At 42.8% G+C, this 15,003-nt stretch overlaps 1 protein-coding gene across 1 annotated transcript; it reads left to right on the top strand.

Annotated features, from left to right (window-relative positions):
- Positions 1-711: 711 nt before the first annotated feature.
- On the top strand, positions 712-15,003 carry LOC133504943 (sodium- and chloride-dependent GABA transporter 2-like). Its single transcript, XM_061827692.1, has 15 exons — positions 712-800; positions 3,242-3,360; positions 3,432-3,566; positions 5,512-5,652; positions 5,969-6,044; positions 6,126-6,258; positions 6,339-6,473; positions 6,559-6,662; positions 8,130-8,254; positions 8,750-8,862; positions 9,572-9,709; positions 10,899-11,001; positions 11,504-11,604; positions 13,071-13,241; positions 14,905-15,003. The coding sequence occupies exons 1-15, from the start codon at positions 712-714 to the stop codon at positions 15,001-15,003; spliced, it is 1,782 nt and encodes a 593-aa protein (XP_061683676.1).

The following is a 15,003-nucleotide window of genomic DNA, read 5'->3' as shown; positions in this document are numbered from 1 at the left end:
GCCACCTGTAGGCAGGGTACACGTTGAACTGGTTGCCAGGCAATCGCAGGGCACATAGACAAACAACACTCACACTTAAAATCACACCAAAGGGCATTTTGGAGTCCCCAATTAACGCATGTTTTTGAGATGCTTGAGGAACCTGGAGTAACCGGAAAAAACCCACACAATAACAAAACAATAACAAAATAGAAGTACAAAGACAGTTTAGTAGCGTGTAATACGGCCTAACCAGCCAAACCACGTATAGTCACCAAACCCAAACAAATGTTCTTTCCAGCGAATGTTCCAGGAAGGCAGTGTGGTGTCTGTGTACTTGCCCGAAAGCCGCAGTATTAATAAAAAGCTCCGCGTCTGATGACGTAGTTCTTCTCTCACAATGTAACAAAAGATCTAGTCATAATAACTTAATAAAGTACGTAAGTCAGGGGTGCTAAATGCGTCGATGTGCGCGGGCCGGTGTTCGACGATGCGGACGTGGGTCAGCGGTGTGCGGGGAGGAGAAAGGAGCTCTTCCCCCCACCGACCACCGGTGTCTGGGCACCCCTGACGTACTTACTTCGCCCGGCATTGGTCCTCCTGAGTACGCTACATACACAAGACTTGTAAAAAGGTTTGGAAATCAAACAAATAGGGGCCCAGTCATTTTGAATTTTTGATCGGGTCCCTCGTCCTCATCGTCTGTCTGTCGGGGAGTCTGTTGTCAGAAGAATGTCTTTCAGCTGGCCTGGGAACCCCGAGGTCTTCTCTCCAGCGTGTCCTGGGTCATCCCCAGGGTCTCTTTCCGGTGAGACATACCCGGACCACCTCACCAGGGAGGCGTCCGGGAAGCATCCGGATCAGGTGCTTCAGCCACCTCATCTGGCTCTTCTCAATGTGGAGGAGCAGTGGCTCGATACTGAGCCCCTTCCGGATGACCAAGCTTCTCACCCGTTCTCTAAGTAAGAGCGCAGACACCCTGCGGAGGAAAATCATTTCGGCCGCTTGTATCCAGAATCTTGTTCTTTCTGTCATGACCAACATTTTGTGCCCATAAGTCAGGGTAGGAATTTACATTGACTAAACTCCCTCTTTACCACAACGGACCAATACAAAGTCCCCTTCACTGCAGACGCTGCACCGATCCACCTGTCAATCTCCCGCTCCATTCTTCCCTCACTCGTGAACAAGAGCCCAAGATACTTGAACTCCTCCACTTGGGGCAGAATCTGTACCCGGAGAGGGAACGCCACCCTTTTCCGACTGAGGACCACAGTCTCAGATTTGGAGCTGCTTCCAACTTGGCTGGGAACCGCTCCAGTGTTGGTGATCACGGCTTGATGAAGCCAACAGAACCACATCATCTGTAAAGACCAGAGATGCGATGCTGAGGCCAGCAAACCAGACACGCTCTACACCTCGGCTGTGCTCGTTGACAAAAGGGCAGCCTTAGTGTAGTCCAGTTCCGACCGGAAACGAGTCCAACTTGTTGCCGGCAATATAGACCAAACTCTGACACCGGTCGTACTCGGACCAAACACCCCGTATCAGGGGGTTTGGTTTCCAATTTTCATTTTAAATAAAAATAAAATATGCATATACAAGGACATAAGTTCAACTTCACAAGTGCGTAAACCTACATAAATACAATAGAAAAAGAACTCAGATCTCAGATAAAATAACTCATAAAATATTTTTAATCAAAGTTGAGTTGTTGTCACACGGTTAAATTAAAATAATATATATATATATACACATACATTTGAAAAAAAAAAAGGGACACAAATTCAAAAATGGCTGATATTTTTGTTTTGGACTGGTGGAATTTTTTCCCCAACAACAGCGCTGATGCTTGCCAGTTTTGAGCGAAGGCACAGTGCAGAAACATGCCAACCGTTGGAAAGCGCCTCCTCCTTCTTCGACTCTCTTCTCTGGTGTGTTTATAAATGATAATTGCCATCCACGAATGTTTGCAGCATCCACCTGGCTTGAGCCAAACAGAGCCAGTCAGGTTTTGGCAGTTTTGGTTTGTCTTCCTTTCACCAAACTGCGTGAGGGAATCGGGTGAGGAATGAAGTGAGGTATGTAGACTTTAAAAAAAAATGGTATGTGTTTTTCTTTGTTTGATACATGACGTGAAAGATTGAAGTTTTATGGCTGACTGTCAAAAAGTAAAACAGTAATTTTTAATAAATGGAAATGTTGAAATTTTAGTTTTCAGTGCTGGACGACGGAATAAATTATTGCACCAGTTCAACTCTACGTGGCTACATTGATGCCAAGTGCTTTCACGCTCAGGAAGAATCATCGGCAAACTCTGTAATTTTCCCAAAAGGTGAGTTTCATTCTACTTAAAGGTCTGACTTGAATATTGCTTTACTTTCCATAACAGTCGCAACATGACAAGTGGCCCACACCTTTGGGGGAAATTTGAGAAAAAAAAAAATCTTTCATATCAAATATATTCACGACAAAATGAATTGCAAAGGGACATGACCTATTCAACCCCTCACCCTGGTCTGATCAACAATAAGGTTTCCTCTTGTGCTCGTTAAGTTGAGTTTTTGGTCAAATGATGCCAAAGTTTTTCAAACAAAGTTTTTTCTTTGGGCATGTGTAAGCAAATTTTTGTGTAAGCTATTTTTAACTGAAACTTGTCGGCCTTTCAGAGAAGTGCTTCCAGGAAGCAGACAAAACGAGACAATCAGGTATGCATGTTGAGATGTAATTTGATTGTTTTATTCTTAGAGTTTGGAGCTAAAGCATACGTTTTTCACTAGATTTTCTTGAGTAAAAATCACCCAAAAGCATTCCCTTTGAAGGCCAGTTTTTCCTGACACCAAAACCTCAATTTCTCCAGAATCCATCATCCAATTTTCAAAATGTATTTTACATCAGTTGAGGTGAGCGGTCAACGAGGGGGTTATAAATCTTCTCGATGTTAATGGGTGGATGAGATTTGCCCGGACTGCCTAAAAGCTCAGGATGTTGTTGGGCTGTTCTGGTTGACATGCCTCTGCAACGTCAGACTATTTTGACAGATTTTGTCATTTTGGGTAAATCTTGTCAAAAGAACATTTCTTTAGCTGTGGATTCAGATATAATGTTAAAGATTTGAAGGCTTGACTTACGTGTCACTGCCCTGCCTGCCAGTTGCGTGTCATGTGACTTCAAGTTTGTGTGAGTGTGTGTGTGTGTCTGAAAGGAAGGTCAGCTCCAGAAACTTTTAGGAAATGTGGAGAAAAAAACACAGCCAACGTGTACTTAAGGAGCGAGGACACTGGGGGAACAAGGTGGAGTATTTTCTGGCGACTGCCGGGAACATTGTGGGCCTGGGTAATTTGTGGAGGTTTCCGTACTTGTGCTACAAAAACGGCGGCGGTAAGCAAACGTGGCAATCAGCGCGATTTCCCAAAAATTGTACATAATACAAAAGTAAGTGTTCCATTCAGGTGCATTCCTGGTGCCATATCTGGTGTTTATTGTTGCGTGCGGTGTACCGCTCTTCCTTTTGGAGACCACCATTGGCCAGTACACCCAAGAGGGGGCCGTCACCTGCTGGAGGAAAATGTGCCCTCTGGCTGAAGGTACGAAACACTCCATCGTGTACAAGACAGACACACCAAAACAAAACACTTGAAAGAGCTCGTTCTTTCGAAAAGGGCCCACTTGCTACCTCGCTCCAACAGGTAGGACAGTTCAATGATTCAGTTAGGTCACAAAACGGTATTGGTACATTAGTCCCACTGACTGAAGCATAAACATGAACGGCACAAACCCCCTTCAACTCAAACAAAAATAAAAGGGTATTTATAGAAATATACTTTCATGGTTAATGGTTGTTAGATCTTATTATCTGTTATGGTACAGTTGATATGACATCAAATATTGATATTGTAATGTATTCACTGTTCAGATAAAATTCTGATCCACAACGATCAAATCCTGTACCTTATCCTCGGCAGAGTCACAGCTGTGCTGGTGTCTATCACAGTTGTCCGGGTGAGAGGCGGGGTAAATCCTGAACTGGATGCCGGCCAATCACAGGACCCACAGAGACAAACACCCATTCAAACTCTCATTCGCAACGATGGGCAATTTGGAGTCTTCAATTCACATACCATGTACGTTTCTGGAAGGTTGAAATAAACCAGAATACCTGTGGAAAACCCAAGCAGGCCCGGGGAGAATATCCAAACCCGACACAGGCGAGGCCGGGTTTGAATTCAGAACTGTGAGGCAGAGGTGCTCATCATTTGTACACCATGTCGACCCAACAGGTTCAGGGAGTGTCGCTGCGACAGGCATTGAGTACCAGACTTTGTCGATTTGAACGGTGAGCTCTGTATCGGACAATCATGTCATTGATTGGCCCCGCAAAAAAACATTTTTTGCAAGAAGCGGCTTAGGGTCTGCAGCTGCCTTTTCAGCCTGTTGCCAGAGAGGATTGGGTAAGAGTTGAAACAAGAGGAGCAGCGTACACAGGGACTCAGAAAGGTGAACTGGGAAAAATGGGTGGTGTGGAACGAGTTGACTCACGGGCAGATTTTGCTTGGTGTGAAGCAGGAGGCTTCAAACTGAGCGCAACTTGGACGCATCTACTGGCCATCATGCAGGGGTCCTGGATAAATGGTCAAAGGGTGCCCCAGAAAAGGTCAGATGATGTGGACTTGGTCTTAGACACACAGGAGCTAGAGACTGGGAGAGGTGACACAAATTGACTTGGACTAAAAATTATTTAAAATGAGTCAGAATTGGGCAGGTGATCATATCAGTAATGGTCCTTCTCAAAATCAGAAAAAATTCGTCGAATGAAACATGGTGGCGAACAGGTTGGGCGTGCAGGATAATCATAATATGTCGGGGGCGCAGGTGAAAAGGAAGGAGACAAAAAAGACAGAACCCACTCAGAGAGGGGATGCTTAGTCGGCAGGCTGAGAGGGCTGGGATGCAGACCGGTGGCGTGACCGGTGACAACGTTTTTCCCGCAGCTTCCTGTTCTGCTCAGTTCGTTCTGTCACGAACGTGACACAAGGGGGAGGACTCAAATGCAGGACTCCGAGGCAGCAACATAATGTCAAGGGTGTTTTTATTCCAGGTAGAGGTCATACACAGGTAAAAAAAAAAAAAAAAAAAAAAGGCAAGGGCACAAAAATATGTGGCAAAAGACGAGGTCCAAAAACACGACAACGAGGGTGGATCACTACTCGGCAAAAAAAAAAAACAAGAATTGACTTAGCTATGGTAGCACAGGAATGCTGGCCGTGACAACAAGAAACTTGTCACGCAGACTAACTCAGTCTCATACAACGAACTGAGAACTAGCGATCCAACACCCAAGGCTGAAAGACAAGGCATGATTAGACACAGTTGAGGATCTGCTGCCGGAGGCACAGGGCAGTGGCCTGGCCATGCCCCTGACAAATACTGTTATTGGAATAGTGTAATGACACAGTATTGGGAAGCCAGCATGTGATCAACATTTTCATCTGCAGTATTGGTTTGTCTTGAACCTTGAACCTCGTGCATCAGGTATCGGCTACGGCGGGCAGCTGATACTGGTGTACAATTCCGTGACGTACGTCATTATTCTGTCCTGGGCTCTCTTTTACCTGGTGTTTTCCTTCCACTCCACGCTGCCCTGGAGCACCTGCGACAATTACTGGAACACAGGTGAGGTCTTGCAAAGAACAGTTTTTTTGAGCAAGGAACCATCACCCTTCAAATTTGTGTTGAAATTGAATTACCGGCATATATTTTCACGGGAGGATGCTTGAATGACATTTTGCTGTAAAATTTAATTGGGCACATTTATAAGCAGACCATGATTCATTCTTACTTTCACACAGTCATTGTGTGGTGACACGCCGTCTGCATTTAAAGGCCAGGAAATGTACCACGACACCATCAGTGACCTTGTATGTGTATAATACTATGCAAACCTACGTTCTTCAACTTCAACTCCTCCGTGTGTGCGCCATTCTTCTAGCAAATTGTGTCGATGTTACAATAACGAATCACACCAACCACAGCAAAGGAACCGCAGCAGCAACAGAGTTCTGGGAGTAAGGAAAAAATGACATAAAAATCACATTTTGAAAAATATTTTATGATGTATAAAAAGTACATTTTTTTACCTTTTCTAGACGTCGAGTGTTGAATATTTCGGGCGGTATTGAGGAGATCGGCAGCATCAGGTGGGAGTTGCTTTTGTGTCTGCTGGCTGTGTGGGTCGTTTGTTACTTCAGCATATGGAAAGGGGTCAAATCGAGTGGAAAGGTGAAGCAATCAAATTGGACAAAATATATATATATGAAATGTAAATACACTGACAGTACTGTGACCCTCCTCCTGGGCAGGTGGTGTACTTCACTGCCACTTTCCCTTATGTGATGCTACTCATCCTTCTGATCCGAGGAGTCACTCTTCCGGGAGCCGGACAAGGAGTGGAGTTCTACCTTCTGCCCGAGGTTTCGCGACTGAAAGACCCTCAAGTAGGACTGCGTTACCTTATACAGTACCTGTACATGCACTGTACTGGCGGGAAAACACACTCAAAGGCAGTGTCTTTTTAAACAGGTTTGGATGGAGGCCTGCTCACAAATCTTCTTCTCGTACAGCCTCGGTGTGGGTACCTTGACTGTACTGGGAAGTTACAACACCCGGCGCAACAACTGTTACAAGTTCGAATACTCACTTTGCATTACATGTGCACACATGACAAGTTTATTCCATACTCAACTGCCAAAATACCAGGGGAACTTGGACTAGCCAGTGGGATCCAATAAATATTTAATAATAATTCTGTTTCTTGAATTTAATGGATATTTTGGATATGCTTTAGATATTAATTTAACAAAATGTAGATTACCGCGGGGAGCATGGTGGCGGAACTGTAAAGCTTTGGCCTCACAGTTCTGAGAACCAGGCCTCGCCTGTGTGGAGTTTGCACGTTTTTCCCGATCCTCCGTGGGTTTTCTCCGGGCACTCCGGTTTCCTCCCACATTCCGCAAAACATGCATTAATTGGAGACTCTAAATTGCCCCTAGGTTGGATTGTGAGTGCGCCTGTTGTCTCTCTATGTGCCTTGCGATCGCCTGGCAACCAGGTTAGGGTGTACTCTGCCTCCTGCCCAAAGACAGCTGGGATTGGCTCCAGCACTCCCGCGACCCTCGTGAGGATAAACGGTTCCGACAGTGGATGGATGGATGGATATATAATGGGGGATACTTTGGAATGTGCTGTATAGAATATCACTGCATCATGCTGAACGTTGTTCCTCATATTTTGGTAACATCATTTGGAATCCGAAAATACCTCTCAGTAATTGTGCAACTTATTTGTACGTGACTGTTATCTACTATAAAGCAGAATTAAAAAAATAAACAAACGCACAATCTAAAATATATGTTATCACTGTTGATTGGACTAATTATTTTGGGATTGGTATTTAATCCCTAATACATAGAGGAGCACCAGATCGCCAGCCTTTGTTGTGTAGGTCACGGTGCGTATTTTTGTTTAACTATATAAATGGACATATTAATATCGTGTGTTATGTGAGTCCCAACATTTTAGAGAACTTCAAAAACAAGAAGGCATTCGTCTTATTTGTGCAGTTAATGAAATGACATTATCAGAAGCACACTTGTCGTTGGTGATCTTTCCGGTAACGATCGATTTGTTTTTTTTTTTTTCGTGTTTCAGCCAAGCCATTAGGCATCTCTGTAAACTCATAAACAATGCTTCCCTCTTCCTTCCGCCAAGCAGGATGCATGGAAAAACTTTGTCGGTTGTTTCTTTGCGATGATGTGAGAAGGTGCTGCATCCCCGAACACCTGTTAAAATAATCCTCAACTAGAAACTTGACAAACTGTGAAAAATGCAACAAAGCAACCCGCAACATGGACAATGGACCAACAAGAACTGAAAGAAAACGGGGAGTAACGAGAAACTCCTGGACAGGACCGAGTGGCTGGAGGGACCTGATGGGTCAACACAAACGGGGGAACACAAATAACAAAATGAGCACACACAGGACACAAAACCAATCCAAACAAAACAGATAACATGACAGTTCTCATAGTAGTTTAAACCACAATTGCTAAAAAAAAAAAAAAAAAAAAAAAAAAAGTGTTTGTGTGTTGCAGGGACAGCTTGTTGCTGTGTTTGCTGAACAGTTGTACCAGTGTGGTCGCTGGCTTTGTCGTCTTCTCGGTGCTGGGATTCATGGCCCACGAGCAAGGTGTTCCAATCTCACAAGTGGCTGAGTCAGGTAAACTTGATATACTCTCTAATCTGAGATTATTACAAAGAAGAGAAAAAAATGCCACCCCCTAAAGAGCAACAATGGATGTCACCCACTGAAGACAAATGCTTGCCTTAAAAAGACAACTTCCAAAAACGGATTCAAAGTAAAGATATCTCAGTTCATACTATATATATATATATATATATATATTTTTTTTTTTTTTTGTTAAATGACCATAATCACTTTACAGCGTCTTTAGCATATTCCAAACATTAATAAATGCCGATGTCCACTTGAAAAAAAAAAAAAAAGGAAAATACCTGTTCTTGTTCCACGATGACGACGGTGTTGTTTGCTATTTCATTTGTATCAATTTGATGGATAACACTTGAAGTGATGTAATGACGCAATCACAGTGCGACAAGATGACAGTCCGACCTTGGTTTTTGTGGACTTTGATCCACTTCAGGACATTTCGGATGTTACATGTTGAAGGTGTATTTTGAATTTCAATTCCAGGTCCAGGCTTGGCATTCATCGCGTACCCTCAGGCGGTGGCCATGATGCCGCTGTCTCAATTCTGGGCTGTCTGCTTCTTCATCATGATCATCCTCCTGGGCCTGGACACACATGTAGGACCAGTAATTCTTGATCCCTGTGTTGTGAGAGATCGTTGACGTCCTGTTAGATAGTATCCAGTCTCACTTAACTGGTCCCTTAATGATTATTTCCATCAAACCATGTATTTTTGCTCATTTTTCCATGGCAGTGATAGTGGGAGTCAACATTTTTTCACTCAAATATGTAGAATTAACCTGCATAGAGCAGCACGGTGGTTCAGCTGGAACGCGTTGGCCTCACAGTTCTGAGGTCCCGGGTTCAATCCGGACACGCCTGTGTGGAGTTTGCATGTTATCCCCGTGCCTGCATGGGTTTTCTCCTGGCACTTTGGTTTCCTCCCACTTTCCAAAGACATTAATTGGACACTCTAAATTGCCCCTTGGTGTGTTTGTGAGTGCGGCTTTCTGTCTCCATGTGCCCTGCGATTGGCTGGCAACCGGATGATGGTGTAGCCTGCCTCCTGCCTGTTGACAGCTGGGATAGGCTCCAGCACTTCCTGCGACCCTTGTAAGGATAAGCAGCTCCGAAAATGAATGGATGGATGTTCGTCCTACAATTGGGTGGCGACCAGTTCAGGGTGTGTAAGTAGGATAGGGTCCAGCATGGCTGCAACTTTAGTGAGAATAAGAAGTACAGAAAATGGATGGATGGATGTTGTAGTCATCCATCTTTGCTTTATGTTTTTCTGGAAATTAATAAGTGGTTCTGCTCTCTGTGCAGTTTGTCGGCATGGAGGGGGTGATGACATCTGTCTCAGACATCTTTCCCTCAGTGATGCGTGTGGCGGGCAGACGGGAAATATCCCTTCTGCTCTTCTGCCTCACAGCTTTCTTCTTTCAGCTCATCATGATCACCGAGGTTGAAATACTTTTGAGTTGATATAAATCTGTTTCTGCTGTCAAAATCACTTCATTTCACCCCTCACATTTTTGGAATTCTTCCTATGGGTCAGAACTGAAGGAATGACACTTTTCAAAAAGATGTAAAGTAATTATTTTACATTTTGCATATCGGTGTAAATGAATGCCATGATTGCCCAAACCACTGGCAGCAAAAAAGAGCACACCCATAAGTGCAAGTGTCCAAATTGTGCCCACTGAGCCTTTTGCCATCCCCAGTGAACTAGAATTTTGCCAGGTTTTGAGTGGATCAGGAGTGTCTGTCACACTTTCATAGTGATCCCTCAGGGTTCAAAGCATGGCAAATAATTTTCTGAGGATCACCCGAGGCAAGAAAAATATTGACCCCCCCCAGACTTCAGGCCCAATTTAGACATGTTCACTTATGCCTTGATCAAACAACAGAATTTTCATCCCGTTAATGGCCTGATTTGCAACCCTGGGGGAGTTTCCAGATTGGGTTTTTGTCAGGAGCAGCTAAGACTCCTCATTTTCTTTCATAATCTATGACCAACGCTTTGCCCTTTCGACTCCAAATTGAAAAGCCTAAACCTCAGTAGCACACGTATTGTGTGTGTATTGCATGGCATTAATACATCGACGTCTAACCCTCATCGTGAAATTTGTCACTTGAATGACAGTCGGTCAAACTTTCCTGCCCTTAAAAGAACACATGCAAGGAGATGACATATTTCAGTTTGTTGACAAGATAAACGCAATGATTGCAAAAGACAGCATAGGCGGATAATCTAATATTAGTTATGTTAAGTTATGGCAGTATTTTGACATCATCCCATCCTGAGAGGCCAAATTTGTCTTGTATTCTAATCCCTGCATTAGGAATATACTCACTTTTATTGCTTTTGCAGTTACATGGCTGTATACTATTATGTGGAGACTACATTTGGATTGTTATAATAGCTGGATACCGACGACGAAATCATTTTCTAAAATCTGAGGGGTATACTGTATCATCACTGTTGAGTTACTGCATATTGAGTGAAATAAATACATTGGAAATTTTATTAGGCTTCACTGAACCAGTTTAGGAGATACAAATTGTTGCTGTTACAATACATTCCACTGTTTTGTCTCATATAGTGGCTCATGAATACAAATATTGCAATTCTCTATGATGTCATCATCAGGGAGGGATGTACATCTTCCAGATTTTTGACTACTACGCTTGCAGTGGAGCCTGCATCCTCTTTGTATGTGTGTTTGAAAGCTTGGCAGTGGGCTGGATATTTGGTAGGTTGGTGTGTCTTGTCTTTATTTTGTTTTGGGTTTTTTTGCTTCATTATGCAGTTCTTCATGACATGTTGACAAAATTGATTACAAATCTGATGATTTTACGTCAAGAACTTCCATTTGACGTGTGAGTCAATATGGTTGGTAGATAATTGATGTTCACTTCATGAAGAGCAGCAAAATTTTGCCCATTATGGTCAAAGTAAATCACTGCCAAAAATTAATCAAAAGACTCACTATGATGCAACTTTTTTTCTAGGTTTGTACTTAATGGCTTCCCAAATGTTCTACCAACCCTAATTCCAAAGTTGTTGGGATGCTAGGGAAAAGATTCATCAAAAACACAATACAATGATTTGAAAATTCTTTTCAATCTATAGTCAGTTGAATACACTACTATCGAATGTTCAAATTGTTAAACACGGACATATTTTTTTGCAAATGTTGCAAGTCTGAATGTTCTCCCTTGGATTATATTATGTGCTGTTGAACAAAACTGAAGGAGCGGAGCGGTTGTGTGTCGCCATCAAGGACATGACAGGCGAGCGCGTCAACCCGTTCTTCAAAATCTGCTGGCTCTTCCTAACACCTTTCGTTTCAATGGTGAGTGGGAATTCTCATTCTTGAGGTTTGAGCTATGTTTCGCTCATCAGAAATTTCACAAGGTACACCTGAATTATTTATAATGATTTTTATACCTATAACTGGAAAAAGGAATTTCAATGCATAAGAGTAGAATTTTTTTTTAAAAGAAAATAGATGTGACCACTGTTAAATAGACCTACACTTAAAAATACCTTTTTTTTTTTATACAGTATTGCCTTGAAATGGCATCTGCATGGCTGCATCACTTTTGTTTTTTTTTTTTTTTAAAGAAATTTGCCTGACAAAGTTCTTTTCCGCAATTTTTCCATGTTGCTAGCCGATCTCCCTCACTGCAATTGGTAGACCAGGAAGTCTTGTACGGACAAGGTTAGAGTTGTTTGGGACTCAGAATGCAATTTAAAAGTTATTTTTTTTTTAAACAAATTAAATGTTTTGAATTAACTATTTGGAATGAATGCATAAAGTCGGCACCACGGTGGAGCAGTTGTCAAGCATTAAATTGCCCTTAGGTGTGATTTAAAGTAACTTCCCTTTGACGTTGAGCAATCATATGAAGACGAGGGTGTGTAACAGGCAAAAGGCTTTGTGGGGGACAGAGAAGGAGGCACACACACAACTTGTGGCCTGGCAGTTTCATCTGCTGTTATAAATGTACGACGAGGCATATTTTTCCAAAATAGGCCACTTTAGTCACAACTAAAATCTTGCTGTGGAACGTAGCCTTCCTCCAATGCCAATTGTTCGAATTTCGAAACAAATTCTTTCACCGCCTTGTGGTCTGCACTCGTTGCCTTGCCATGGTGAACAACAAAGTGAATTTCAGTCCTTTTTCCAAATCACCCACATGACGCCCTAAACTCTGGGTTCCCTCACCGCAACCCTTCTTGCGTATTCTTTGGTAATGTCAGTCAACTGCATGCCTTTTCCATATTTCTTGACAATTTCTGGCTTTGTTTTGATGGATCTTCTTCTCACTGGCACTGGCCATCAATTTCTTGGGGCCCATGGTGAAAAAAAAAATAAAAATTCGTGAAGAAGTGGTACAGTACGAGTGTGCGCTAGCGTATGACAATCGATTCAGTTACGGAGATACAGGAAGTTCATCATGGGTAAAGACTGACATCGCTCCAAGCAAATGAAGGTATGTGATGCCAGGAAGATGCTACATCATAGCCAATAGGAGAGGAGCTCTATCGCGCCAGACAAACCAAGATACAGGAAGTGCATCATGGCTAAAGATTGACATCCCTCTTTTCCAATGTGATGCCAGGAAGATGCTATGGCGACAGCCAACGGGAGAGCAGCTCTATTGCTCTCCCTATCCTGAATTTCCTTCATAACTAAAGACAAAATCTTTCCAATGAGGGTTTCCATAACGTGAATTTTTTGTTAGTAGAGACATTGGTGAGTAGAGGTATGGCTGTAGTATACATACAGTAAATGGTATTTTTCCCTTTTTTCAGGGTTCTTTTATATATTCTCTAGTTGAGTACAAGCCACTGAGATACAACCGCTTTTACGTGTACCCCACCTGGGCCTACGTGATAGGCTGGGTGATGGCCCTCTCCTCCATCCTGCAGATACCGGGCTGGGCATTGTACAAGCTAAGCACCACCAGTGGAACCCTCTGTCAGGTGAGCTGAAACAATGGGCTGGAATACTTTATGTGCCCCCAGGAATCGAATTTGTATCTTTTATACTTGAATTAGAATTTGAAGACGTTGGCGTGTGTGTGGGTGTGAATGCCTAAATTTCTGATCTGGATTCCCCGTGTGTCTTCTAATCAAATCATTCATCCAGGCTTGGTAATTCAGAAACACTGACTCTGGACAATTGATAGTCTTTCGATTAAAAGTTGCTTGATTCGCTGTAGTCTCGGTTTTTAAGAACCAACACGACATAAAAATTTCATGGCGACACTTTAGTCAACATGTTTGGTTATAGTCATTCTTTGGACAGTACTTACGACTGCTGGAAGACACTTTTTGAAATGACTTTTGTCTCACTGTGATTGTAATGCAAAGTTATCCGATAAAGCAGAGCTTTAGCACTCTTGGCATCTGCATTGCCTGCAAACGTATACAATTATTATTATTATTATTTTTAACTCTCCACAACAGACAGCTAGCAACTTTTTTTTCCATTCATCTGCTGGCATTATATTGTAGGTGTTACCTTGTGCTCTAGAGTCCACACAGTTTTGCCTAATGAGTGAGAGTGTTCCAGGAGAGTTTTGTGTGCTTATGAGCCAAAACAAAAAGTTCAGCGAATTATCATGAACCGTCCCACCCCTAGTTAGGTTACCAAACTTTACTCAAATATTCACAATCACATCATTTCCATTTTTAACTGTCCCAAACGAATCTATGAAACGTAATGTTTGATCAGCGAGCTGAACTGTTAAATTATCTGACATGTTAATGTGATTACGTAATGCACGAGCCAGTGCAAACTGTAGGCCGGTCCCAAGCTGAGGGTTGGATCAGGAAGGGCATATGGGTTAAAACTTTGCCAAACAAATGTGAGCGTTCACCACAAGGATACCGGATTGGTCGTGGCTCAGAGAAACAGCGTCTGCCCCCGCCACCGTTAACCTGCAGGGTGTCGGTGGAAATTCAGCTACTGTGGCTCAAAGACGAAGAAGAGGAAGAAAGCGGATTCCTCGGAAGAACGGGAATCAGAATCAGAGAAGAAGAAATCATCGAATTGAATGTGGGGGCTATGAACGTTGGAATAATGACAGCAAAATGTCGAAAATGGTTGACATGATGATTAGGAGAAAGGTCGATATACTGTATTATGTGTGCAGGAGACCAGGTGGAAAGGTGACAAGGCTTGAGTTTTGGGGAAGGGAACAAACTATTTTACGATGGTGTAGATGGCGAGAGAAAGAGCAGGGGGTATTTTAAAGGAAGTTTCAGTTTGTCGAGAAAGTCAAGTCTCTTGGCTACCAGTTAAAGTCAAGTCATCTTTAAGTATTTGGCAACTGGTCGTCACTCATGTCCCCCACCTCTGCTAAAATAGTAAATTAAACCTTTCAATACCATGAGGCACATGAGGCTGTAATTGTTTGTTTTTTTTTTTTTTTTTGTTTTTTTTTTTAAAGGGGAGCAGGTGATTGGTTTACAGCTAAATTCCAATACCTGGTATTCCTCGTGACAATACACTGAAAGAAAGAAAGTTTTCTACCAACCAAAAAGCAAAGAATTTCCTGAATGTCTTTCAATCAAATTTTGACACATTTTAATCCACCACTTTTGTTTTTGTAATTGTTGGAATTGTTTTATAATCTGTTAGCGTCTCCATCATCTGTGCTGGCCTGAGCCACCTGACCGCTCAGAGACCCAAAAGAGAGAGACGATGCTGCCACAGACCACTGAGGAGGCTCGTGCATGA

This window comes from Syngnathoides biaculeatus, chromosome 8 (genome assembly GCF_019802595.1).
Source record: "Syngnathoides biaculeatus isolate LvHL_M chromosome 8, ASM1980259v1, whole genome shotgun sequence".
Taxonomy (NCBI): domain Eukaryota; kingdom Metazoa; phylum Chordata; class Actinopteri; order Syngnathiformes; family Syngnathidae; genus Syngnathoides; species Syngnathoides biaculeatus.
This window is presented reverse-complemented; position numbering and strand designations above follow the sequence as displayed.

Excerpts from the sequence above, each read along its gene's own strand:
- LOC133504943 (XM_061827692.1), top strand. The coding sequence starts at position 712 with ATGTCTTTCAGCTGGCCTGGGAACCCCGAGGTCTTCTCTCCAGCGTGT. Across the intron at positions 6,474-6,558 it reads CGCGACTGAAAGACCCTCAA|GTTTGGATGGAGGCCTGCTC; the intron begins GTAGGACTGCGT and ends CTTTTTAAACAG. Across the intron at positions 11,605-13,070 it reads TAACACCTTTCGTTTCAATG|GGTTCTTTTATATATTCTCT; the intron begins GTGAGTGGGAAT and ends CCCTTTTTTCAG.